At 46.7% G+C, this 26174-nt stretch overlaps 1 protein-coding gene across 1 annotated transcript in view; it reads right to left on the reverse strand.

Annotated features, from left to right (window-relative positions):
- Positions 1-26174, reverse strand: part of slc35f1 (solute carrier family 35 member F1) — a 522812-nt gene that overhangs the window by 297117 nt on the left and 199521 nt on the right. Inside the window, exon 2 of the mRNA XM_085997332.1 lies at positions 20493-20668. Coding sequence (XP_085853458.1) covers positions 20493-20668 — 176 coding nt within the window. The remainder of the gene's footprint in view (positions 1-20492; positions 20669-26174) is intronic.

Below are 26174 nucleotides of genomic sequence, written 5' to 3' on the forward strand. Positions count from 1 at the left end.
ACAAGGGTAATACAGTACACATGGGGGAATTTAATCGACATATAGACTGGGCAAAACCAAATTTGCAGTAATAGTGTGGAGGACGAATTCATGTAAGGCATGTAAGACAGTTTTCTAGATCAGTATGTTGAGGAACCAACTAAGGAACAGGCTATTTTAGATCTAGTATTGTGCAATGAGAAAGGGTTAATTAATAACCTTGTAGTAAAGGGGCCTTTAAGGAAGAGTGATCATAATATGATAGAATTTTATATTGAGATTGAAAAAGTGATTTAGTTAAATCTGAAACTAGGGTCTTAAATCTAAACAAAGCAAACTACGTAGGTATGAGGGGCGAGTTGGCTAAGGTAGATTGAGAAACTATATTAAAAGGTATGATGATAGAGAAGCAATGGCTAGCACTTAGAATTAATACATAACTTACAACAAATATACATTCCTTTAAGGCACAAAAAACCCACAGGAAAAGTGATCCAACCGTGGCTAACAAGAAAAGTTAAAGATAGTATTAGATCAAAGGAAGAGGCTTATAATGTTGCCAAAAAGAATAGTAAGCCTGAGGATTGGGAGGATTTTAGAGTTCAGCAAAGGAGGACCAGGAAATTGATAAAGAAAGGGAAAATAGAATGAGAGTAAACTAGCAAGAGTCATAAAAACAGACTGACAAAGCTTCTATAGGTATAGAAACGTAGAAAATAGGAGCAGGAGTAGGCCATTCGGCCCCTCGAGCCTGATCCGCCATTCAATGCGATCATTGCTGATCATCCGAATTCAGTACCCGGTCCCTGCCTTCTCCCCATATTCCTTGATCCCTTTAGCCTTAAGAAATATATCTAACTCCTTCTTGAATATATTTAATGAATTGGCCTCAACTGTCTTCTGTGGTAGAGAATTCCACAGGTTCACCACTCTCTGGGTGAAGAAATTCCTCCTCATCTCAGTCCTAAATGGTTTACCCCTTATCTTTAGACTGTGACCCCTGGTTCTGGAATACCCCGCCATTGGGAACAGACTTCCTGCATCTAGTCTGTCTAGTCCTGTTAGAATTTTATAAGTTTCAATGAGATCCCCTCTCATTCTTCTAAACTCTAGCGAATATAAGCCTAATCGTCTCAATCTCTCTTCATACGTCATTCCTGCCATCCGAGGTATCAGTCTGGTGAATCTTCGCTGCACTCCTGCCATGGCAAGAACATCCTTCCTCAGATAAGGCGACCAAAACTGCACACAATACTCAAGGTGTGGTCTTAACAAGGCCCTGTACAACTGCAGCAAGACATCCTTGCTCCTGTACTCGAATCCTCTCGCTATGAAGGCCAGCATATCATTTGCCTTCTTAACCGCCTGCTGCACCTGTATGCTTACCTTCAGCGACTGGTGCACAGGGACACCCAGGTCTCGTTGCATTTCCCCCTTCCCAATCTATTGCCATTCAGATAATAATCTGCCTTCCTGTTTTTGCCACCAAAGTGGATAACCTCGCATTTATCCACATTATACTGCATCTGCCGTGCATCTGCCCAATCGCCCAACCTGTCCAAATCGTACTGGGGTTTCTCTGCATCCTCCTCACAGCACACACGCCCATCCAGCTTTGTGTCGTCTGCAAACTTGGAGATATTACATTTAGTTCCCTTGTCTAAATCATTAATATATATTGTGGATAGCTGGGGTCCTAGCACCGATCCCTGTGGTACCCCACTAGTCACTGCCTGTCACTCGGAAAAGACCCGTTTATTCCAACTCTTTGCTTCCTGTCTGCCAACCAGTTCTCTATCCAAGTCAGTACCTTACCCCCAATCCCATGTGCTTTAACTTTGCACGCTAGTCTCTTATGCGGGACCTCATCGAAAGCCTTCTGAAAGTCCAAATACACCACATCCACTGGTTCTCCCTTATCTATTCTACCAGTTACATCCTCAAAAAATTCCAGTAGATTAGTCAAGCTTTTGTAAATCCATGTTGACTTTGTCCGATCCTGTCACTGTTTTCCAAGTGCACTGCTATTACATCTTTTATAATGGACTCTAGCATTTTCCCCACTACCGATGTCAGGCTTATCGGTCTATAATTCCCCATTTTTTCTCTACCACCTTTTTTAAATAGTGGGGTTACATTAGCTACCCTCCAATCTATGGGAACTGTTCCAGAGTCTATAGAATTTTGGAAGATGACCAGCAATGCATCTATTATTTCTAGGGCCACTTCCTTAAGTACCCTAGGATGTAGATTATCAGGCCCTGGGGATTTATCAGCCTTCAATCCGTCAATTTCCCTACAAATACTGATTTTGTTCAGTTCCTCCCTCTCATTAGGCCCTATTTTCCCTGACATCTCTGGGAGTTTAGTTGTGTCCTCCTTTGCGAAGACAGAACCAAAGTATGTATTTAATTGGTCTGCCATGTCTTTGTTCCCCATTATAAATTCCCCTGATTCTGACTGCAAGGGACCTACGCTTGACTTTACCAATCTTTTTCTCTTCACATATCTATAGAAGCTTTTACAGTCAGTTTTTATGTTCCCTGCAAGCTTACTCTCATACTCTATTTCCCCCCTCTTAATTAATCCCTTTGTCTTCCTTTGCTGAATCCTAAACTGCTCCCAATCCTCAGGTTTGCTGCTTTTTCTGGCCCAAATTATATGTCCTCTCCTTGGATCTTATGCTATCCCTAATTTCCCTTGTTAGCCAATGTTGAGTCACCTTTTTTGTTTTATTTTTATGCCAAACAGCGATGAACAAATTCTGTAGTTCATCCATGCGATCTTTAAATGTTTGCCATTGCCTATTCACCATCAACTCTTTAAGTAACATTCCCCAATCCATCCTAGCCAACTCACACCTCATACCATCGTAGTTTCCTTCATTTAAATTCAGTACCCAAGTCTCTGAATCAACTACTTCACGCTCCATCTTAATGAAGAATTCTATCATATTATGATCGCTCCACCCCAAGGGGCCTCGCACAACAAGATTGCTAATTAATCCTTTCTCATTACATAATATCCAGTCTAAGATGGCCTGATCTCTAGTTGGTTTATCGACATATTGGACAAGGAAACCATCCCTTATACACTCTAGGAATTCCTCTTCCACAGCACTGTTACTAATTTGGTTAGACCAATCTATATGTAGGTTAAAGTCACCCATGATAACTGCCGTGCCCTTATTGCACACATCTCTAATTTCCCGATTAATGCCATCCCCAACCTCAGCATTACTGTTTGGGGGTCTGTATACAACTCCCACTAACGTTTTCTGCCCCATGGTATTTCTCAGCTCTACCCATACAGATTCCACATCATCAGAGCTAATATCCTTCTTTATTATTGTGTTAATCTTCTCTTTAACCAGCAATGCTACCCCACCACCTTTTCCTTTTTGCCTTTCCTTCCTGAATATTGAATACCCCTGGATGTTGAATTCCCAGCCTTGGTCACCCTGGAGCCATGTCTCCGTAATCCCAATTATATCATATCCGTTTACATCTATTTGCGCAGCTAATTCATCCACCTTATTATGAATGCTCCTCGCATTAAGACACAAAGCCTTCAGGCTTGTTTTTTTTAACACTCTTAGACCTTTTAGAATTATTGTTTACTGCAGCCATGTTTGATTTACACCCTTGATTTCTCTGACTTCCACTTTTGCTTTTCTCCTTCCTGTCTTTTGCTTCTATCCTTGCTTCCCTTTCCTCTGTCTCCCTGCACAGGTTCCCAACCCTCTGCCATTTTAGTTTAAACCCTCCCCAACAGCACTAGCAAACACTCCCCCTAGGACATCGGTCCCGGTCCTGCCCAGGAGCAAACCGTCCAGTTTGTACTGGTCCCACTTCCCCCAGAACCGTTTCCAATGTCCCAGGAATTTGAATCCCTCCCCCTTGCACCATTCTTCTAGCCACGTATTCATCTGAAATATCCTTCTATTTCTACTCTGACTAGCACGTGGCACTGGTAGCAATCCTGAGATTACTACCTTTGAGGTCCTATTTTTTAATTTACCTCCTAACTCCCTATATTCAGATTTTAAGACCTCATCCCGTTTTTTACCTATATCGTTGGTACCTACATGCACCACGACAACTGGCTGTTCACCCTCCCCTTCCAGTATGTGAAAAGGAAAAGATTAGCAAAAGTAAATGTGGGTCCTTTACAGACTGAGACAGGAGAAATTATAATTATAATGAAAAGGAAATGGCATAGAAATTAAACAAATACTTTGGCCGCAATTTTCCGAGTGGAGGCGGGTTGGAGTCGGGTTTGCTTGTCGTGGGTTCCAGTCCCGCTGCCGGTTTAATCCGCTCTGCATTAAGTATTTTGCCTTAACAGGGCTTATTAAGCCCTTTGTGCGCATTGCCCGGCCCAATCAGTGGGTTCGGGTCTGCTGCTCGCCTCTACAAACGTCTTCCATTCAGTTGCATTTGAGGGGCCCATGCAGCCTTGTGATTTTTCCTTCATTTTCTGATGCTTTTCAGTATGGTAAATAGAGAGATGAGTGGGTCACGATCAAAGGCCTCTCCACGATTTGATGAAGACTCCCTCCGTGCTCTTGTGGAGGGAGTGAGAGGGCGCAAAGAGGTACTGTCTCCCTCAAATGGACGGAGGAAGCCTCCTCAGCAAACCAAAGCAGCCTGGCTGTAAATTGCTGAGGAAGTGAGTGCCAGGTCCTTGTGCTCACACACCTGGGTTCAGTGCCGCAAAACGTTGAATGATCTGGTTCCCGATGGTCGGGGAGTCCAGAGCCAGGGGTCATAGTCTAAGGATAAGGGGTAGGCCATTTAGGACTGAAATGAGGAGGAATTTCTTCACCCAGAGAGTGGTGAACCTGTGGAATTCTCTGCCACAGAGGGCGGTGGAGGCCAGTTCATTAAATATATTCAAGAAAGAGTTGGATATATTTCTTAAGGCTAAAGGGATCAAGGGATATGGGGAGAAGGCAGGGACAGGGTACTGAATTTGGATGATCAGCCATGATCTCATTGAATGGCGGAGCAGGCTCGAAGGGCCGAATGGCCTGCTCCTGCTCCTATCTTCTATGTTTCTATGTTTCTGCAAAAAAGTGAGAATATCACACTTACCTTCAATCTGCCCCCCTTCTCCTCTCATCACCATCAGTCTGCATTGTCAACCTGCTCCTGTACATCCCACTTTACCCTTAATCCCTTGAACCCTTAGCCATCCCTCTCTCTTTATGTACAGAATCCCTCCACCATTCTACTATGCACCCCTCACACTCGCCATCACTGTTATGCAATGTCAACAACTAACAATGCACAGTGAGGGCCCTTGGTATTGGCACCTCACTCCATCTTTGTCTCCCCCTAAGCATCTATGCTATGGATTCTCTACACTCATTCCAACATTCTCGCTCAAACTCCACTTGTCTCCCTCATTGCAGGAAAAGAGAGCCCACAATAAGAGGGAGAGGGGGAGGACAGGAGGAGGCCCATCTTCATTGGCGCACTTGACCACCACAGAGGAGGCTGCAATCGACATAGCTGGAAGTGGGGGACGGAGAGACGGGCGCAGTAGAGCAAGCGGGTGACAGAATAGATTTGCAACCCTCTCATTTAGATTGCATGAGTGATTGATATGACATCTGATGTTCATTCAGATTGAGTTCTGATCATCTGCACAATAGGATGTGTCTGCTACATTAATATCACATGTCTAACTCATGCCTTTACTCACCCACAGGACCATCGAGAGCCCCCCTCCCCACTGTCCAGGAGGAAGAGCCGGAAGACTCCTCAGAAGGAAGCTGCAACTACTGAGGGTGTAGCATCAGTAGAAATGATCGCACCCAGCACCAGCACAGAGATACACACCTCGGTGGGTCCTTTGTGAGATAGAGTAGTGTTGTCACCTGGTTTATCACAGCTCACAAGTGAGCATCAGCAGATGGTGGAGACAGGGACAGCAGTGGAGAGTCTTCGTCAGAGGGTGCTGGATGCTCCTAGCTCTGCTCAGCTACATGTGGACGCTGTGCTTCTGGGTCATCCAGAAAGAGAGCAGTGCTGGAACTTCAGGAACAAGTGCAGGAGTCTCTGACAGGGTTTGCAACCATTGTAACTGCGAGTGTGCAGAGAATGGAGGAGTCCATCTCAAACATGAGCAATGCCCTGGTACACGCAATGGTGAATGTAGGTGCCGCCATGGAAAGGATGGCAACCTCCATGGAGGACATAAATCGCCAGACTCAAATGAACACGGTGATTCTTCTAAATAGATGTTCTGCTACTGATGATAGATGGGCATCTATTGAGGAGAGGAAACAGGAGTACATGGACGTCCCCGTTATGAGGTCTGTCAGTACAGAGAAAGGTCCTCATGGCCCCACTGATGTGCAGCAAGGTGCTCTCCAGCTACTTGCTAGCAGTGACCCATGAGAGAGATGTTGGTGGTCGACAACAAGGAAGTGTGGGCTCCTCTCCAAGCACTCATACTCCCATGCCACTGCGGAGCCCTCGGTCAGAGCCCCCGATTCCTCACCCAACTGAGATGGCTGTCTTAGCCCCTGCACAGCCGCAGGAGGAGCAGACTGTTGCCGAGCCCACCCAGGCTCCTAAATGCAGAGGATGACTGTCAAAGATGTCGAAGCAGATGCAGCATGGAAGTGAGCAAGGTGCCTCAATATCTGCTGAAGCCACAGGGGAAGCACCACGTAGAAGCATGCATAAGAGAAAGTTCACACACAAATAGTCACAAGAGATGTCACTTGGGTGTTTTGATATAAAACAAAGTGATGATTTTCATAATTATTTCAATTGTAATAAAAAGATGCGATGGCAAAGCTTCAAAGAGTTGGCCTGTGTGCTCAGAAATGGAAGTGTCACAGTGAGGGGTCAGTGTGTCTTTCATCTGTAATGATGGTGTTGAGAGTGATAGGAAACCACATTTTATTGTACAGATGCTGTATGGTGTTAAGAAGGTCGGCCAGACACTCATTTCAATGTGCCAGCCACATGTGTTGGCTGCGTAAACTTACGCGAATGTGGCATGGATTAGTGCATCCCTTGCCTCACGGCCAGCAATGTGCTCATGTGCTGGTGGAACTGGCACATGCGCCTCCGCAAGGTCTTCCTCATCTGCATCCTGCTTCTCCGAGGAGTAGGAGGAGGAGGAGTAGGAGGCTGTGCGCTAAGTCACTTGTTCCTGAGATAGCGGTCAGCCACGCTGCTGTGCTCTGTTGTGCAGTGCACAGCAGACCACGATTATTCTGGAGACCCTAGCTGCTGAGTACTGCAGGGCTCCACCAGATCTGTTGAGGCATCTAAATCTCATTTTGAGCAAGCCAATGGTTTGCTCTATGATACTTCTGGTGGAAATGTGGCTCACACTGTAGGGCTCCTCAGCTTAGTTTGATGGCTTCCTCATCGGCGTCATTAGCCACGTCTTCAGGGGATAGCTCTTGTCTCCAAGTAGCCATCTGGAAAGTTGGGTTGGTGGTTTGAACAGCTGAGGCACAGTAGACTGCCGCAGGATAAACGAGTCATGGCAACTGCCAGGGAACTTGGTGCAAACATGCATAATGTTCTTCCTGTGGTCACACACCAGTTGGACGTTAAGGGAGTGGAAGCCCTTGCGGTTGACAAATTCAGCTGGGCAGTGAGGGGGTGCCCTAATGGCCACATGTGTGCAGTCTATGGTGCCCTGCATCCTTGGGAAGCCTGCCATATTTGCAAAGCCAATCGCACGTGCGATTAGACTTGCTTCATCCGTGGAGAAGTGGATATAATTGTGCGACTTTGCAAAGAGGGCATCGGTAACCTGCGTGATGCAAGTGTGTGTGGCCGACTGGGAGATGCCGCTGATGTCTGCTGCTGATCCACGGAAGGACCTTGAAGCAGAGAAGTTGAGTGTGGTGGTGACTTTGACAGCCACTGGTAAGGAGTGTTTACTTGCTCCTCTGGGCACCAGGTGTTGGTGCAGCATTGTGCAGATGTCAGCGACTACCGCTCGCGAAAGTCTCAGCCTCCTTTGGCACTGCTGCTCACTCATGTTGAGGAAGCTCATCCTCGGCCTGTAAACCCTGTGTTGGGGGTATCTCCTGCAGCGCGGAGCAGCCCTGCGCTGATGCCCTCTGTCCTGTGCAGCATCAGGTGGGTGAGGAGAAGGTTGGCACTCCTGTTGTTGCTGCTGCTGTTGTGCCTGGTTCTGCTGCTGCCGCGGCTGCTCTTCCTCCGATTCTAAGGACCAGGATGAGAAGATATAGATAGTTCCCATTCCGCTGGTATATCTATCTCAGTTGAGGAAGAAATGTTATAAGTGCTCAGTCAATGTGGGGAGAGGGTTTTCCAAGGAGGTCACAGAAGAAGACGCAAAAAACTTCCTGGAAATAGTGGAGAACCAAGGCTCTAGCGAGAATGAGGAACTGAAAGAAATTAGTATTAGTAAAAAATTAGTACCGGAGAAATTAATGGCCTGAAAGCCGATAAACCCCCTGGACCTGATGGCCTACATCCTAGGGTTTTGAAAGAGGTGGCTAGAGAGATAGTGGATGCATTGGTTGTCATTTTCCAAAATTACATAGATTCTGGAATGGTTCCCACAGATTGGAAGGTAGCAAATATAACCCCACTATTTAAGAAAGGAGGGGGAGAGAAAATGGGGAACTACAGACCAGTTAGCCTGACATCAGTTGTAGGGAAAATGGTAGAATCTATTACCAAGGATGTGGTAATAGGGTACTTAGAAAATAATAATAGGATTGGGCAGAGTCAACACTGATTAATGAAAGGGAAATCGTGTTTGACAAATCTGTTGAGAGTTTCTTGAGGTTGTAACTAGCAGAATAGATAAGGGGGAACCAGTGGATGTGGTGTATTTGGATTTTCAAAAGGCATTCGATAAGCTGCCACACACAAGGGTATTAAACAAAATTAGGGGTCATGGGATTGGGGGTAATTTACTAGCAACGGACAAAAAACAGAGAGTAGGAATAAACGGGTCATTTTCGGGTTGGCAGGCTGTAACTAGTGGGGTACCACAAGGATCAGTGCTTGGGCCTCAGCTATTCACAATCTATATCAATGATTTGGATGAGGGGACCAAATGTGATATATTCAAGTTTGCTGATGATACAAAACTAGGTGGGAATGTAAGTTGTGAAGAGGATGCAAAGAAACTTCAAGGGGACATAGACAGGCTAAGTGAGTGGGCAAGAACATGGCAAATGGAATATAATGTGGAGAAATGTGAAATTATCCACTTTGGTAGGAAAAATAGAAAAGCAGAGTATTTTATAAATGGTGAGAGATAGGGAAATGTTGGTGTTCAGAGGGACCTGGGTGTCCTTGTACATGAATCACTGAAAGTTAACATGCAGGTACAGCAAGCAATTAGGAAAGCAAATGGCATGTTGGCCTTTATTACAAGAGGATTTGATTACAAGAGTAAAGGGGGGCAAAATTGGGTCACGCCCCCTTTGGGGCACTAACTTCGCCGGGGCACTACTTTTAGCATCCCGAAAAAGTTAGCACCCCCGTGCCCAAAATTCACTGGTAGTGCCCCAAGAGGGAGGCAGGGCGCTACTGGAAGCGCCTCGCCTGCCTCTTGGGGCGCTGCGAGTGAATATCACGTTGCTACGTGCCACGGTACTGCAGGCCTTCCTCCCCTTTTTAAAGGAGAGGGGTCTAGCACAGCATGACCCGGGACCCAGCTGGGCCACCAGGGCTCGGAGTGCCAGCAAAAGAGCCCGGCATTCAAGAGAAGTGCCGGGCTCACAGAGCGCAGCCGGCATCCCATGGGGGGGCTGCACAGGAGGCTGGTGACAGCAACGGGGGCAGCAACAAAAATGGCCGCCCAGCACCACCCCCCTTTAATTTGTGCCACCCCAGCCGCAGGTAGGCCCCCTTGACCCTGTCAAACATAGCGTCCGGCAGTAAGTCAGGGCGCGCTATTGAAGATCGCAGCCGGGGCATGAGCGGGACGCTGCGCACGGCGATGATTTCATTGCCAGAGGTGCAGCGCCGCAGGGCACTAACGGTCACCGCCACAGCTAACCTCCCGCTGAATTTTGTGGGAGGCGTTAGTGGCACTAGTTGCTTTGCGCCCCCTTAAGGCACTAATGGGAGGCACAAATCAACCGAATTTTTCCCCCAAGATGTCTTACTGCAATTATATAGGGCCCTGGTGAGACCACACCTGGAGTATTGTGTACAGTTCTGGTCTCCTTACCTAAGGAAGGATATACTTGTTATAGAGGGAGTGCAACGAAGGTTCACCAGGCTAATTCCTGGGATGGGGAGATTGTCCGATGGGGAGAGTTTTTTTTAATTCGTTTATGGGTTGTGGGCGTCGCTGACAAGGCCAGCATTTATTGCCATCTCTAATTGCTCCAGAGAAGGTGGTGGTGAGTCGCCTTCTTAAACCGCTGCTATCCATGTGGTGAAGGTACTCCCACAGTGCTGGTAGGTAGGAAGTTCCAGGATTTTGACCCAGTGACGATGAAGGATCAGCGATATATTTCCAAGTCAGGATTGTGTGTGACTTGGAGGGGAAACTTGCAGGTGGTGGTGTTCCCATGCACCTGCTGCCCTTGTCCTTCTAGGTAGAAGAGGTTACGGGTTTGGGAGGTGCTGCCGAAGAAGCCTTGGCAAGTTGCTGCAGTGCATTTTGTAGATGGTACACACTGCAGCCACAGTATGCAGTGGTGGAGGGAGTGAATGTTTAAGGTGGTGGATGGGGTGCCAATCAAGCGAGCTGCTTTGTCCTGGATGGTGTCGAGCTTCTTGAGTGTTGTTGGAGCTGCACTCATCCAGGCAAGTGAAGAGTATTCCATCACACTCCCTACTTGTGTCTTGTAGATGGTAGAAAGGCTTTGGGGAGTCAGGAGGTGAGACACTCGCCACAGAATACTTAGCCTCTGACCTGCTTTTGTAGCCACAGTATTCATGAGGCTGGTCCAGTTAAGTTTCTGGTCAATGGTAACCCCCAGAATGTTGATGGTGGGGGATTCGGTGATGGTAATGCCGTTGAATGTCAAGGGGCGGTGGTTAGACTAGGCCTATATTCTCTACAATTTAGAAAAATGACAGATGATCTCATTGAAACATACAATATTCTTACAGGGATTGACAGGGTGGATGCAGGGAGGATGTTTCCCCTGGCTGGGGAGTCTAGAACCAGGGGTCACAGTCTCAGAATAAGGGTTCAGCCATTTAGGACTGAGATGAGGAGAAATTTCTTCACTCAGAGGGTGGTGAATCTTTGAAATTCTCTACCCCAGAGGGCTGCGGAGGCTCAGTCGTTGAGTATGTGCTCCGGGTGCTTCTTCTCAAACCTGTGCGTTCTAATCTATTTCTATGTGCTGTGGTCTCGAGGGATGTACCAGGAGCTGATAGCAGTGAAATACCCTATTTCTGGGGAAGCAGAAGGCCTTCCACCTCTTGCACTGAACAATCCTGCTGCATTAATTCAAAAGTATCCTAAGATGTTATCACCTATACATCCAAAAGGTTAGAGGTGTGTTCCTCTGACACTTGTGCGGAGCTTGGTGTTCTCATAGGACAGCTATTAACATGACAGCCAACTAGTGAAGTCCGCATGGTACCTCACCTCACACTGCCCATAATGTTTACATATCTACAGTCATCAACCATGTTCAAATTCAATCTGCAAAAGGTATGTATAAATGAACACAGCAGAATCATCAGCCTGATTTAATCACAAGATTAAAATAATCCTTTTTGGTAGTCTGGGCAGACTAGGCTTGCTACCATCATAGATTTCAAAAAATTAAACTGGATATATTTTTCAAGGCCTCAAGCAAAAATTATGCAAAAATTGGTTTTCTCAGAAATTTTTGCTAATATTCATTGATCCATTTCTGCAGAGATACAGAGGGCAGGAAGTTAACTCAGGAGTCGGGTTGGAGGTGGGACTACAACTTTCGGGGTTGTAATCCTGCCTCCATCGAGATGCGGCCAATCCACGCAATTTTAACTTGATTGACCTTGTTGAGCCCGCCCAGCAGGCTCAGCAGGCCAATTAAGGGCCACCCGGCAACAGGTGATGTCACAGACTGAAATTTCATCTGTCAAGAGCTTTTGACAGATGAAATATCAGCGTTTTACAGCTGTTTGAAGCTGTCAAACACTGACAGTCTTACTTCTAACATGAGTCCTTCTCCACAGACTCAGTTAGAAATCTCTCCTGCACAGAAAGCTGAAGGGTGTCACTTTTGACAGTTCGCAGCCATTCTGCTTTCTGTGCCGGTGAGGTGAGAGACTCCCGGAACCTAAAGGAAGGAAGGCTGAAAAGGTAAGAAAAGGTATGTAAAACTTATTTAATCACTTTTGACACACCAAATACACTTACCTTTGCACTCATGCACACATCACTCACCTGAACACCGACATCTCGACCCCTCCAAGTCCTTCAACCCAACGGCCCACCTCCTCTAACTTGGCGTGGTTTGGAACCGTCGGGTATCCCCCACTTCCCACTTCAACATTAAAAATAGGGATTAGGCTAAAAACTGCCTGTTAACTATCTGTTAGCAGGCAGTTAATTGGCACTAATCCCTTCCCGCCTTGGGTAGGCGGGTCCCAGTGCGGGGCGGGTACCCGTCTCCTTTGAAACTGGCATGGAGATGGATTTGAGTGTGGGAAGGGGTCGGGACCCCTGATTTCGGGATTTTAACCCCCCGCACACCTCCAATCCCGAATCCACAGCACAATGAAAATCCTGCCCAGAGCTTCAGATCAACACTAAACATAAACAAATAGTCCATCTCTGCTTTCTATCAGTATTGCACCAGCTTTTACACATGTACACTCAGGCATTTAGTGGGGGTATATGGATTATATCAACTTTCTATTTTTGGAGGTAAAATTATGCCCACTTTTTAAGCAGCAAGTAATTGAAGGTATACTGACTATACCCACTTTTTTTAAATATCCTGACTTCAAAAGCACAAAATGGCAAATCACACAAGGTCAATGTGACACATGCAGCCATCTTCTGATGAAGATTGAAAGGCTTTGTAGCAGTTACTGTCATGAAGAGCTATTTTTTACACTGTACTATTATATTATCAATGCTTTATTTTGAGACCAAAGCCTAGAGATTATTGTTGGCGATATTAATGGATGAAGACTTAATGCATTCATACAACATTCCTTTGTCTGTTATTTTAACTGAGGTGTTTACCCATTCAAAATAAATGGGGTAAAGTCTGTGTTAAAACAGTAGATGCAGGGATAGCAATCTAATATCACCAACAGTAACTTTTGCACTGAAATTATGTGGGGATATAACAAGAAACAAGAGTCAAGAAACAAGCATATAATCTTGTCAATAATAGATGACCATAATGTATATGACTCACAGTTCTAGTTTTCAGCCAAGCACCATGGGTTAGATTATCTCATGAAGTAGTAAAGACATCAAAAAATAGTTACGTATAAGTAAAATGTTGACTCCCAAATGCGGGAAAGTCCCCAAATAAAATAACTGCCCCTCGAACAATAAATATTGTACATCTATTACAGTTTACTCACCTAAAATTGTCACACCACGTTTACTTTTTTGTTGACATTATCCAACAGAGGAAATATGGTCGTTATAACACATGCTGTCAGAAGTGAATGTTCAGGCTACTTGCTGTATTGAAGCATGGCTGTTACTAAAAAAAAGGGGAGAAACTCCAATCTCACACTGCCATTACCATAAACACTCCAGCTTCACATCACCATAGACGTACTAACCTTACACCACCATTACCGTCACATTAAAATTTCACATATCCATGGACATTCCAACCTCCATATTGCAATCTCAGACTGCCATTGACATATTAACCTTACAGCAATATTAGCAAATGTTTTCCATATGGACATAACCAGACGTTCCAACTGCTCACCGCTATTATCACTGACATTCCAACCTCAGTCCCCATTACCACAAAAACTCTAACCGGGCACCACCTTTAGCCCAGATACTTTAAGCCCACGTCATAAAAAGGAAAGGAATCCGACACATGCATTGTTACGATGGCACAAACAATGGAAGCTAATTGAACCTATGAAACATATTTTTTTGTTTAAAAGTAAATATTGCTGTAATTATACTTAACGAATACCTACACAAAGTATTGGGCCTCATGGAGTATCTCCTATCAACTCCTAGGGAGAGAGCAAATTTGTTTTTTATATTTTCTGTGAAGCTATGATGAATTGTCTTCAATTGATTGTTCCACAGGGGTAATTTTCTGACTGTGAGATCCTGGGAGGGAACGACCCCCAGCCCCTGCTGAAAGTGCATATTGGAAATTCGGCCACATGCAATGTGACAGCCTGTGACCCAAGGAAACTTTAAGACCTGCTTTGGATCTTCATGCAATTCATGCAGTTCCACACTCCAGCCAATGGATGACACTGCAGAGCAATCGAGTCTTCAGCTCCCAACCATATTGGAAAATCGTGTGTCGTACGTATTGGAATTTATTAAATGTGCTCTTGCTAACTGCACTCCCAGCAGGGAGCCTCTAAGTCAGAAAATTGCCCCTTATTTATTAATTCTTTTATTTTACATTCATACAGTCAAAAACATTCACAGGATTGCTAATGAACAGCACTTTTTGCATGGTTGAAAACCGTTGTATTGTTAGACCTACATGTTCTATTGAATTAGTCTAGATAATTACTCTGCAAAATCCTGTCATGTTTTATTGACTAAATTCATTTACTACAATATGGATAGAATAAGTGATTTTTACAATTTCTTTGAAAATTAAATGTTGTAATAATTTGTAAAAACACAACATTCATTTATATGCAACAACTTTTTTTTATAATTAGATCAATATATCCTGTTATCTTTCTATTCAAAGTCCCAATGGAATTTGCAATATTAATTGTATCCACAACTGCTGACAACTGCCATGTGGTGTTTTTAATAGGATTTCCCATCACTGTGACAGCCTGTGACTCAAGGATACTTTAAGACCTGCTTTGGGTCTTCATGCAGTCCCACACTCCCACTCAGTATTTATTTTGTTTCTGGTAGGCCTGGCAGAACCATTCTTCCTCACACCTGGCCTGGAGCTAAACCTTCTGCTGCCACCATCTCCTGTCTCAGAATTGGAGCCTTGTTTCTCCCTCAGCTGTGGCTCAGTTGGTAGCACACTCGCCTTTGAGTCAAAAGGTTGGCTCACATAAAGCTAGTGCTGCACTGTCAGTGGTGCCGTCTTTCGGATGAGACGTTAAACCGAGGCCCTGTCTGCTCTCTCAGGTGGACGTAAAAGCTCCCATGGCACTATTTCGAAGAAGAGCAGGGAAGTTATCCCTGGTGTCCTGGCCAATATTTATCCCTCAACCAACATAAAAAACAACAGATTATCTGGTTATTATCACATTGCTGTTTGTGGGACCTTGCTGTGCACAAATTAGCTGCCGCGTTTCCCACATTACAACAGTGACTCCACTTCAAAAGTACATCATTGGCTGTAAAGTGGTTTGAGACATTCGATGGTCGTGAAAGGCGCTATATAAATGCAAGTCTGTCTTTCTTTCTTTCTTTCACTCCAATTCCTTCTCTCTCCTCCCTCCTAATTTCCCCTTCCTCCCCTCCTTCTCACCCACCCTAAATTTTCCTTCCAAGCCCACTTCACCTCAGAACTACAATTTGTTTTCCCTCCACACGTGCAACACAATGGGTAATGGGTTAGTTTTATTTAAACATATCTGCAATGTTTTTGGATAAATTTAACCTAAAAGGTAATTCAAATAGTCAATGTTGTCCACCTGCTCCCAACATAGAACATCTATATTATTATTTATATTAGAAAGGGAGAGATAATAAGCCTGATTTTATAAATGGCTCCCTGAAGCTGTAAACAAACTGCAACAGTCATTTTTAATTCCCTCGGACCAACTCCTTGCCTCTTACAATCTACAGTGCTTTTAATATCAAGCTTGCTATCTCCTAACTTCAATTTCTGAGTTTATCATGTTAGGTTTAATACTCCTCTCCTCGCACCATGGCAGCACACCAGAAGTGCATTTCACTGGGTAGGGGAGGGGGGTGGCAGCAAAATGGTGCACAATCGTTCTGTGGGCCCTTGTTACCATGAAGCAGACGAACTTCAAATGCATGTGCAACATACCAAGATTTTAATTGTGATTGATTTGCATCTTCAAAATATGGTATTGTTCATTAGACTCAATAATGAAGTAGCCAGATCTTTATTTTGGGATTTGTAGTGTACAGATTGTTTGCAGAGAGTTACAGTTTTGCTTTCTGACAAGTTTTGTCCAGAGTTCTTACGTATAGTTATGTGGGGAGTCCAAAACAAGGCGGCATAACATTAAAATTAGAGCTAGGCCATTTAGGGGTGTTGTCAGGAAGCACTTCTTCACACAAAGGGTAGTGAAAATCTGGAAGGCCGCGATTTTGCCAGCGTTCAGAGGGTGGGTTTGGAGGCGGGTCAGAGGTTAAATTCATTTTGATTGACAGCGGGTTCCAACCCCGCCATCAACCTGCCTCCAAACAGCTGTCCCAAGTGTCGGGACCCCGATTTGCAAATGAACCCGACATCTAGCGGCGGGAAGCGGATTAAAGGCAATTACCTGCCTATTAACAGGTACTTGTCAGTGGTTTTTAGCCTGTTTTTGGATTTTCCTGCTTCTGGGTCAGGTTTCCCAATGTCCGGACACCACGCCAGGTAAGTGTGGCGTGTTGTGAGTCTGCTGTAATGTTTGTGGAATGATGACAGCTGCAGAAGTGGTGTGAAGGATCCAATGTTGCACATGGTGAGTTTCAGAGCAAAGAAAATGTTGGGTACTGCATTTTTAATACATTTACAGATTTCTTTAGCTTACAAGTTTTCAAATCCATGTCCAGTGCCACCTCATTGGGAGAACCTCTCTCACCAGTGACAGATCGCTTCTGTCACCTCACCTGCAACTGCCATCTATTCCAGCCTATGGTAGGAGTCATTGGTGAGCCTGGGTGCAAGAGGTCACCTTTGCGCAGTGATTGTCAGTGTTTTCAGCACCTCAATGTTGTCAAACACTGAGAAATCAACTGTCAAAATAAAATTGTGCGTGGTCCCTTTAAGGAAACTGGCAGATGACGCATCATCAAATTACATCATCAGACCCACTTCCTATTAATTGGCCGGCAAGGTCAATCAAGGCAAAATCACATCTGTGGAGCGGATGCAGCTGGGGACAGGACCGGAAGCTGGATACCAGCTGACCTGCACTCAACCCGCCTCCATTAATAAAATCGCGGCCGAACTCTCTCCCTCAAAAAGCTGTTGAGACTAAGTCAGTTGAAAAATTCAAAACAGAGATAGATAGAATTTTGTTCGGTATGGGTAATAAGGGATATGGAGCAAAGGTGGGTAAATGGAGTTATGTACGGATCAGCCATGATCTAATTAATGTAATTGAATGGTGGAATAGGCTCGAGGGGCTAAATGGCCCACTCCTGTTCCTATGTTCCTAAAGTTACACAATTCCATTCTGGCACTTGTAACTGATAACTTTTCAATCAACTCGCAGAGTGATAGCTTTAGAAACCCCATATACTCAATCCTCAGAATTCCCAGAAAGGGACAAGGCTCCGTGGAAAACATTGTTAGAAACATGTTTTATAATTTTCTTGTGAATTTTGTAACTTTTTTATGTCTTTACTTGGTTAGAACACTTACGTACAACTATGTCCCGAGTTTAGGGAATACAAGATGGCAGCCAAAAAAATTCACAAAGTGTTTAGAAACATTTTATTAGCTTCCTTTCTACTCCTGGATATTGGAAGTGATTTGATCAATGCTCATTCTTGACTGTTAGTTTTTAACTTTGTGGTTGGTAGTTTTCATTCCTGCTTGCTATTTATTCACTGTTTCCCTACAATACAACAGTGACTATACTTCAAAAGTGTTTAATTGGCTGTAAAGTGCTTTGGGACATCCTGAGGTAAAGAAAGGTGCTATATAAATGCAAGATCTTAAATCTTTTTGGTATATCCCCAATCTCCTCAGATGTGATGCCCAAAATGTGAAGTGTGATGGATAAAACATAACCTCAATGTAGGATTTTTATATATGGATGGATGGAAGTTATTCTGCACAAAACCTTCTTCCATGTACTATCACATCCTTTGTGATATTTCAATCATAGAATCATAGAAATTTACAGCACAGAAGGAGGCCATTCGGCCCATCTTGTCCGTGCCGGCCAACAAAGAGCTATCCAGTCTAATCCCACTTTCCAGCACTTGGCCCGTAGCCTTGTAGGTTATGGCAGTTCAAGTGCATATCTAAATACTTTTTAAATGTGATGAGGGCAGTGAGTTCCAGACCCCCACCACCCTCTGGGTGAAAAGATTTCTCCTCAAATCCCCTCTAAACTTCCGATCAATTACTTTAAATCTATGCCGCCTGGTTACTGACCCTTCTGTTAAGGGAAATAGGTCCTTCCTATCCACTCTATCTAGGCCCCTCAGAATTTTATACACCTCAATTAGGTCTCCCCTCAGCCTCTTCTGTTTCAAAGAAAACAACCCCAGCCTATCCAATCTATCCTCATAGCTAAAATTCCCCAGCCCAGGCAACATCCTCATAAATCTCCTCTGCACCCCCTCTTGTGCAATCACATCCTTCCTGTAATGTGGTGACCAGAACTGCACGCAGTACTCTAGCTGCGGCCTAATTAGTGTTTTATACAGTTCAAGCATAATCTCCCTGCTCTTATATTCTTCTTCTTCTTAGACAGTCCCTCAGAACCGAGGATGACTTGCTTCCACACTAAAAATGAGTTCTCAGGTGACTGATGCCCGAACTTCATTTTAAAGGGTGAACGATGCCTGTGCATGAATTATTTTAACGTGGGGTGGCCGTTGCACACCAGCTACCACACGGGCTTGACAGAGCAAGGTCTTGGTCCAATGGCAAGGGGATCCAAGACAATTGGGGACCAGGCTCTGCTACATTACATTCTATGCCTCGGCTAATAAAGGCAAGTATCCCATATGCCTTCTTAACCACCTTATTTACCTGTCCTGCTACCTTCAGGGATCTGTGGACATGCACTCCAAGGTCCCTCTGATTTTCTGCACTTCTCAGTGTCCTACCATTTATAGTGTATTCTTTTGCCTTGTTAGCCCTCCCCAAATGCATTACCTCACACTTCTCCAGATTGAATTCCATTTGCCGTTGTTCTGCCCACCTGACCAGTCCATTGATATCTTCCTGCAGTCTGCAGCTTTCTTCTTCATTATCAACCACAAAGCCAATTTTTGTATCATCTGCAAACTTCTTAATCATACTTCCTACATTCAAGTCCAAATCATTGCTATATACTGTACCACAAAAAGCAAAGGACTGCTGTGGTGTCACAAGTTCATTGCCATGTCATTTCTAGATCCAGTGCCTCGTTGTCTCAGTAACACTGTCAACGATGGCAATTTTGAAAACTTGTTTTTAAATAAAAGGAATAAGTAAAGGATAATATATAAAAAATAGCATTTACTTAGATAGAATAGTGGTGCACACATTGAAGCATTGGGGGGAGGGGGGGGGAAAGGGAATTTCCTTGAAATGAGTTACGCTGCTGTGTCTTTGAAAAAGTGTTACTCCCACTGGTGACCTGAGCTGCACGTAGGTTTCCTTGTGTCTGCTCAGTTACATACCCATTGGAGTAGGCATTGGTGTAAAACCCATGTAAAAAGAATGTAAGTATCTGGACGAAATGGAAACTCGTGCAGCCTTTAAATTCAGTGTCCAGCCTGCGCACTTCAACAGCAGACTGGGGGACAACCAGGTGAGAACAGAACAACGCTTGTCTCTTTCACTTCACTCTCAAATAACTTCACTGAAAGTCTTATCAATATCTGTTATCGTACTTTCCAAGAACTCTCTCTGCAAAGGCCGGTTACTATGTCTAGCCCAACTCCTACCGGCCCTGCCTCAATCACTTTACCTTGCTCATCCTACCTATAGGACAAAGCAAACCTTTAAATATTACCAGCGTATGTTTTACCTCCATCACAATTAGAGGTCAGTGATGTTATGGTATGACCAATAATGATACAGGAGCAGCAGTATGGAGAGTCACAACATTACCACTGATGTTCAGTATGCACTAACAGGTACTGAGTATTTGTAACATTTTCACTTATGTATAGAGGGAAATCCATCGAATTACCCCACCCCCCTCACACCTAGCCTGCATTGACCAGAGCTTTGTCAATAAACACAGAACAATCAGAATGGTCATGTGATTAGTACTGGCTAATAAAATTGCCAGAAGGTGACACCACAATCTCATAATTGCTTACATAGGACAAACAGCACAGAAACAGGCCATTCGGCCCAACCAGTCCATGCTACTGGTTGATAAACTGGCTTAAGAGTGGTACACATTAACATTTTAAATTAATATAGAAATATTAAACAATTTGCAACAAAATGATGGCTGAGTAATTTTTCTTTTCACCCTTTACAATTAAAAGAGGAAGTTCTTGTGAAGTTAAGTGTGGCCTACCTTGTCGTACTGCCAACGTGGTTGTGTAAACCAGGAACAGGAGGATGTAGTTGAGAAAGCTCTGAAACACTGGAGTGTTGGCATGGAAGTCCTCCACCAAGTACTTGCTAGTCAGGCCTATACCACAGATCAACAAGGACAGCACCTGGCCCAGTGCCAGCGACAGCAGCAGCTCTCTAAAGGAACAAGCGATCTGCGTATTAGGGCAAAGTCAATGACCAGTGACAAATTATTTCGCTGACTGAGTGGCAACACAGATAGGGCCCAAAGGGAGCCATTTTTACAATTAAGATGGATATAAAACTGTAAAGATTTACAACCTACTGTAACGGTAACTGTTCAATAACTAATTTTATTTTTGCCACGTTCAAAGTCTTTAGCAAGCGTGTCTGAAAGATAGAACAGCCAGCTGTCAGAATGACTGCTTTCACAGCCCAAGAAGCCCCATGGGTAGAATTGCAGTGTAAATTGAAAGGAGCTGTGTTTTCTGGCAAATGACTTGTCACACCATCCTTCTGAATATAACCAGTGAAAGGAAAGTTCTTGACCTGCAGTGACAGCTTCACTCATGTTGGATGCTCCATCTTCTAAGAGATGGACCCTATAAATTAAAACTTCAAGAAAGCAGAAGTTTATAATCTACTAACAACTGCTTGTTTTAATCACTGCAGTGCATAACTTTTCCTGTGATGAGGGCTTCAGCTTTAGAAGGAAATAAACAATTTATGCACGTTCCTTACCCTTCTGCAACACAGGATCTATTATGGCTCATACTTCAGAGATTGTATTCTAGAAAGAAACTTTTTTTAAAAATCCATTTCTCTCTTGTACCAAAGTACATTCCAGAACAATTAGTATTTACATCCTCGCTTCCACTGCCTGAAGCAAAGTTAGAAAATCTCAAAAATGAGAAAAGTTACAATGACCTAAAATACAGTTTTTGTCATAAAAGTCCAGGACAGCTGCAGGATACAAGCACCGATAATACAAAAGTAACATTTGCAATATCTCTTTCCCAAGGACAACAACTCATTATTGAATCTGTTGCAAACTAAACTGCAAAGCTTTCTGTATTAAGATGTAAAAGAAATCATTATTCCACTTTAACATTAACCTCAGAACACAAAGAAACACTGATTACCTAATTCTGAGTTTATGAAAATTGCACAGCTTTTTAGGAAGTGAATACTAAACCTTAAAGAATAGTTTGAAAATTAACCGTAAAACACAGAATAATCATTTTTTAGTTAATTACTGAGGCACATTATTTTCAACATGGCAAAGAACATTGAGGGTCAGTATTTGGTCATCTAATTTTCAGGTTTTAGATTTTTCCTGAATTCTGGTCACAAAATGGCTGTCATCAGCTACGAGCAAATTCATGCTTTTTCAGGTCACAACTGAAACAATTTGGCCTAGAAATTCAGTTCGGACGCTATTGCGGCGCTAAAGTCGGGCGCTCAGCAAATTTAGCGGCCGCCGGAAAGTGCAGGCGAGCTCGCCGAAATTCAGTAGATTTGGCCAACTTTTTGGCCGAGCGCTGCAAAAGGCGTTGGAACCCTGTGTTCAGGCGCTAATCCGGCGATGCAGCCTGATAACGCCGATTCCGGGCGCAGCGCAGGTGCGATCATGTGGTGAGTGTCAGCAGACACCCTGACGCCGGCCAGCTCTTAAAGGGGGAAGGGTCAACTTTGACTGCAGCCACGCCCTGCATGCTGTAGCCGTGCAACTAGGCCTCAGGACTGGTTGTGTACCAAATCAACGCCTGGAGGTCATGGAGAGGGCCCGTGAAAGAGCCCAGCGGTTCTCTGAGCATGCGCTGGGTGTGCTCCTTCATGGGGTACGCAAGAGACGACGGGTCGTGTGCCCGGCTAGTGGCAGGAAGGCTCCCAGGAGCCAGTTCAGGGAGGCGTGGACCAAAATTGCCCGGAGGGTCTCCTCCAACTCCGATGTTCCCAGGAGTGCGGACCAGTGCCGCAAGAAATACAATGACCTGTGTCGGCTGGTCAAGGTGAGTACCCTTTCCAGTGTCCCCCTCATCCTTGCATGTGCACCTCCCGTTAGGGCCAAAGGGACATCAAAGGTCTAATGCCCAGCTCTCCTGCCGCTGCAATGGCACTTGCATGTTAATCAATAGCTCTTTGTGCACTTATCACACTTTGCAAGGTATTCCACCATGGGAGGCCTCACACACAGCAACAGGGCACCGCACTGTGCAAGCTATTCCACCATGGGAGGCCTCACACACAGCAACAGGGCACCGCACTGTGCAAGCTATTCCACCATGGGTGGACTCACACACAGCAACAGGGCACCACACTGTGCAAGCTATTCCACCATGGGAGGCCTCACACACAGCAACAGGGCACCACACTGTGCAAGCTATTCCACCATGGGAGGCCTCACACACAGCAACAGGGCACCACACTGTGCAAGCTATTCCATCATGGGAGGCCTCACACACAGCAACAGGGCACCACACTGTGCAAGCTATTCCACCATGGGAGGTCTCACACACAGCAACAGGGCACCACACTGTGCAAGCTATTCCACCATGGGAGGCCTCACACACAGCAACAGGGCACCACACTGTGCAAGCTATTCCACCATGGGAGGCCTCACACACAGCAACAGGGCACCACACTGTGCAAGCTACTCCACCATGGGAGGCCTCACACACAGCAACAGGGCACCACACTGTGCAAGCTATTCCACCATGGGAGGACTCACACACAACAACGGGGCACCACACTGTACTTAGACGCCCTCCTGTCTCTTGCAGGCCAAGCTGGCGAGGAACACCAGGAGCCTGCGTGTCACTGGCGGAGGCTCTCGCGATTACCAGGAGCTAACGGTTCTGGAAGAGAGGGTGGCCCGACTCCTGCGTCACCCGGTGATTGGGCCTGTGGCGCTCGGCGACGCCGACCCTATACTGGAACCCACTGGTAAGGACAGGACCGGGTGCACCTCTCTCCTTGCCCTCATGCATCAGATCTACATCCTTCCCCACTGGCCGAAAAATGCGCATAATGCACCAGTGCGGCCTCCGTCGCTGTCGGCCTGTCCTCACTCTAAAGCTACACTTCTGCCTTCCTGCTTTCAGCTGGTGAGGAGGAGGTGCTCCCTGAAGCCCAGACAGCCAGGCCCTCGGAGGAGGAGGACATCGAGGAGCAGCAGGAAGGCGCCACCTCGGGGGAACCCTCCTCCGCTCCAGGAGATGGCAATGAAGGGGAGACGTCTGGCGTGCCGGAGAGCCAGGGGGAGGCGGGGGAGGGGAGCCCCGAACCTGGTCCGAGTGGCATGGACGCACGCGGCAAGGCTCCGGCGGCATGCCAGCCTTCTGCCCAGAGGGGGGAGGCGGTGCAGGGGAGGGCAGAACCTGGTCCCAGTGGCGTGGCCGCACACGGCAAGGCTCCGGCGGCACGCCAGCCTTCTGGCCAGAGGGTGGAGGCGCCCTCCAGTCCGGACTCGGACGTCGCCCAGGAGGTGCACCTCCTGGACGAGATGTCGGCGGCGTCGGAGCGGCGGCACGTCAAATTCATGGAGGTGGTGGCACAGATGCCTCACGCCATCGAAAGCCTCGCACAAAGTGTGGTGGCTTTCGGCCAATCCCAGGCCAGGGGCCTGGAGCAATTCGCAGCAGCGCACGCCAGGGGGGTGGAGCTCCTTGTGGCAGCGCATGAGAGGGGGGTGCAACAACTCGAGGCAGCGCAGCACGCCAGTCGCCAGCTGAGAGGTGCTGGGCAGACAATGGCACTGCAGATGCGGGCACATGCCGGCGCAGTTGGGGCACTGACTTCTGCCACCCTCGCACTGGCGCGGAGGCGTCGCCAGGCCAGCCGCCGCCCTGCTGCCGCACACCGGTCTGGCGACCAACAGTTTGGCGCGCTTGCTCCCCGGCCAGGCCGCCCGAGTGCACGTGTGTCTGGCGACCAGCGCGCGCGTGGCATCACCCACCTTGTCCCCATTGGTGCAGGCGAGCCTGCCACTCCCCCAGCCAGGGTGCAAGGAGCTGCTGCAGGCAGTGAAGAGGGCCACCCACAGCTGCAGCAGCCACCAGCCGGCCCCTCCCGGGCCCGCCCTCATGTAGGCCGACCCCCAAGGGCATCTGGCGAGACGCCTTGTCGCCCTGAAGATCCTTCCCCCAGCCTCGCCACAGCCTCACGGCCCAGCTTGAGGCGCAGCAGCAGGACGGGCCGGGGCAAAAGACGGCTGTCGACAGACTCGCCCTCTCGCCACACCGAATAGAGTGTGTTGAGCGAGGGTTTGGGTGATGCGGGGGCTTCTGTTCTGGGGGGCATTATGTTGTTTGGTTTTATGGGGGTGTTTGTGTTGTGGGGGTGGCTTGTTTTTGTTAGGCCAGTGAGGAAGGCCATATGGATGGTGATGTTTTGTTAGTCCTCCCCAGGTTTTGGGAGTGACAGAAGTTTGTGACTGTTTTTTGGGGGTCTTCTCTGTTTTGCTCTTCCATGTGGGAAGGGCCCTGAGTTTTTGAAATAAAGATGTTTATTTATTCACCATGTGCAGGTGTCATGTTTCAAGTGGTTGTTGGGTTAACCGGCTGAGGGCTTGCGGAGCGGCTGCCTTCAGCTGCGTTCAGTGGCCCAGGCCATTCCCTGACAGGGGGCCTAGAAGTGTCGAGCAATAAGCCCCCGGCGGACGGCCCTTGGACCTTGTCGCTCCCTCCTGGCCTGGTGCTCCTCCTCATCAGGGTCCTCCTGCTCGTCCTCCTGAGGTGGTGGGGCAATGTCAGGTGGCAGTGCCTGAGTCCTGCGGATAGCCAGGTTGTGGAGCATGCAGCACACCACGACGAACTGGGAGACTCTATCCGGCGAATACTGAAGAGACCCGCCCGAACGATCCAGGCAACGGAACCGTTGCTTGAGGACGCCTATCGTTTGCTCTATTAGGTTCCTTGTGGCTTGATGGCTTTCGTTGTATGCCAGCTCCGCTGGGGTCCTGGGCACGCGGAGCGGGGTCATGAGCCATCTGCACAAAGGGTAGCCCTTGTCCCCGATAAGCCATCCCCTTGGTGGAGGCTGTGCCTGGAACATGTCAGCCACAGTAGTCTGGCGCAGAATAAAGGCATCGTGGCTGCTTCCAGGGAAGCGGGCATTGACAGCTAGGATGCGCTGCCTGTGGTCACACACCAGCTGCACAGTTATGGAATGGTAGCCCTTCCGGTTGCGGTATTGCTCGGCATTGTGGATAGGTGCCCGCATAGCCACATGCGTGCAGTCAATGGCGCCCTGCACCATGGGGAAGCCCGCGATCCTGCCAAATCCGACTGCACGCTGCTCCTGCTTGTGTTGGGTCATGGGGAAGGAGATGAATTGGTGCCTCCTCGCGAAAAGTGCTTCGGTGACCTGTCGGATGCAGCGATGCGTGGTGAACTGGGAGATGTTCGCAATGTCCCCAGCAGCGGCTTGGAAGGAGCCGCTTGCATAAAAGCTGAGAGCCACCGTGACCTTCACTTCCACCGAGAGAGACGCCCTGGACATGAGCTGTTGCTGCAAATCTGCATGAAGCAGCTGGCAGATCTCTCCAACCACCTCCCTTCTGAAGCGCAGCCTCTGAACACAATGCGCCGCAGTCATGGTGAGATATGAGACCTGCTCCCGGTATTGCCTGACTGGGTAAGGCCTACGTTGGCGACGCCTAATGGCCCCTCTGCGTTTAGGC

This window comes from Somniosus microcephalus, chromosome 9, assembly GCF_052327205.1.
Source record: "Somniosus microcephalus isolate GS21.2 chromosome 9, FLI_Smic_1.0, whole genome shotgun sequence".
In the NCBI taxonomy this organism is placed as follows: Eukaryota; Metazoa; Chordata; class Chondrichthyes; order Squaliformes; family Somniosidae; genus Somniosus; species Somniosus microcephalus.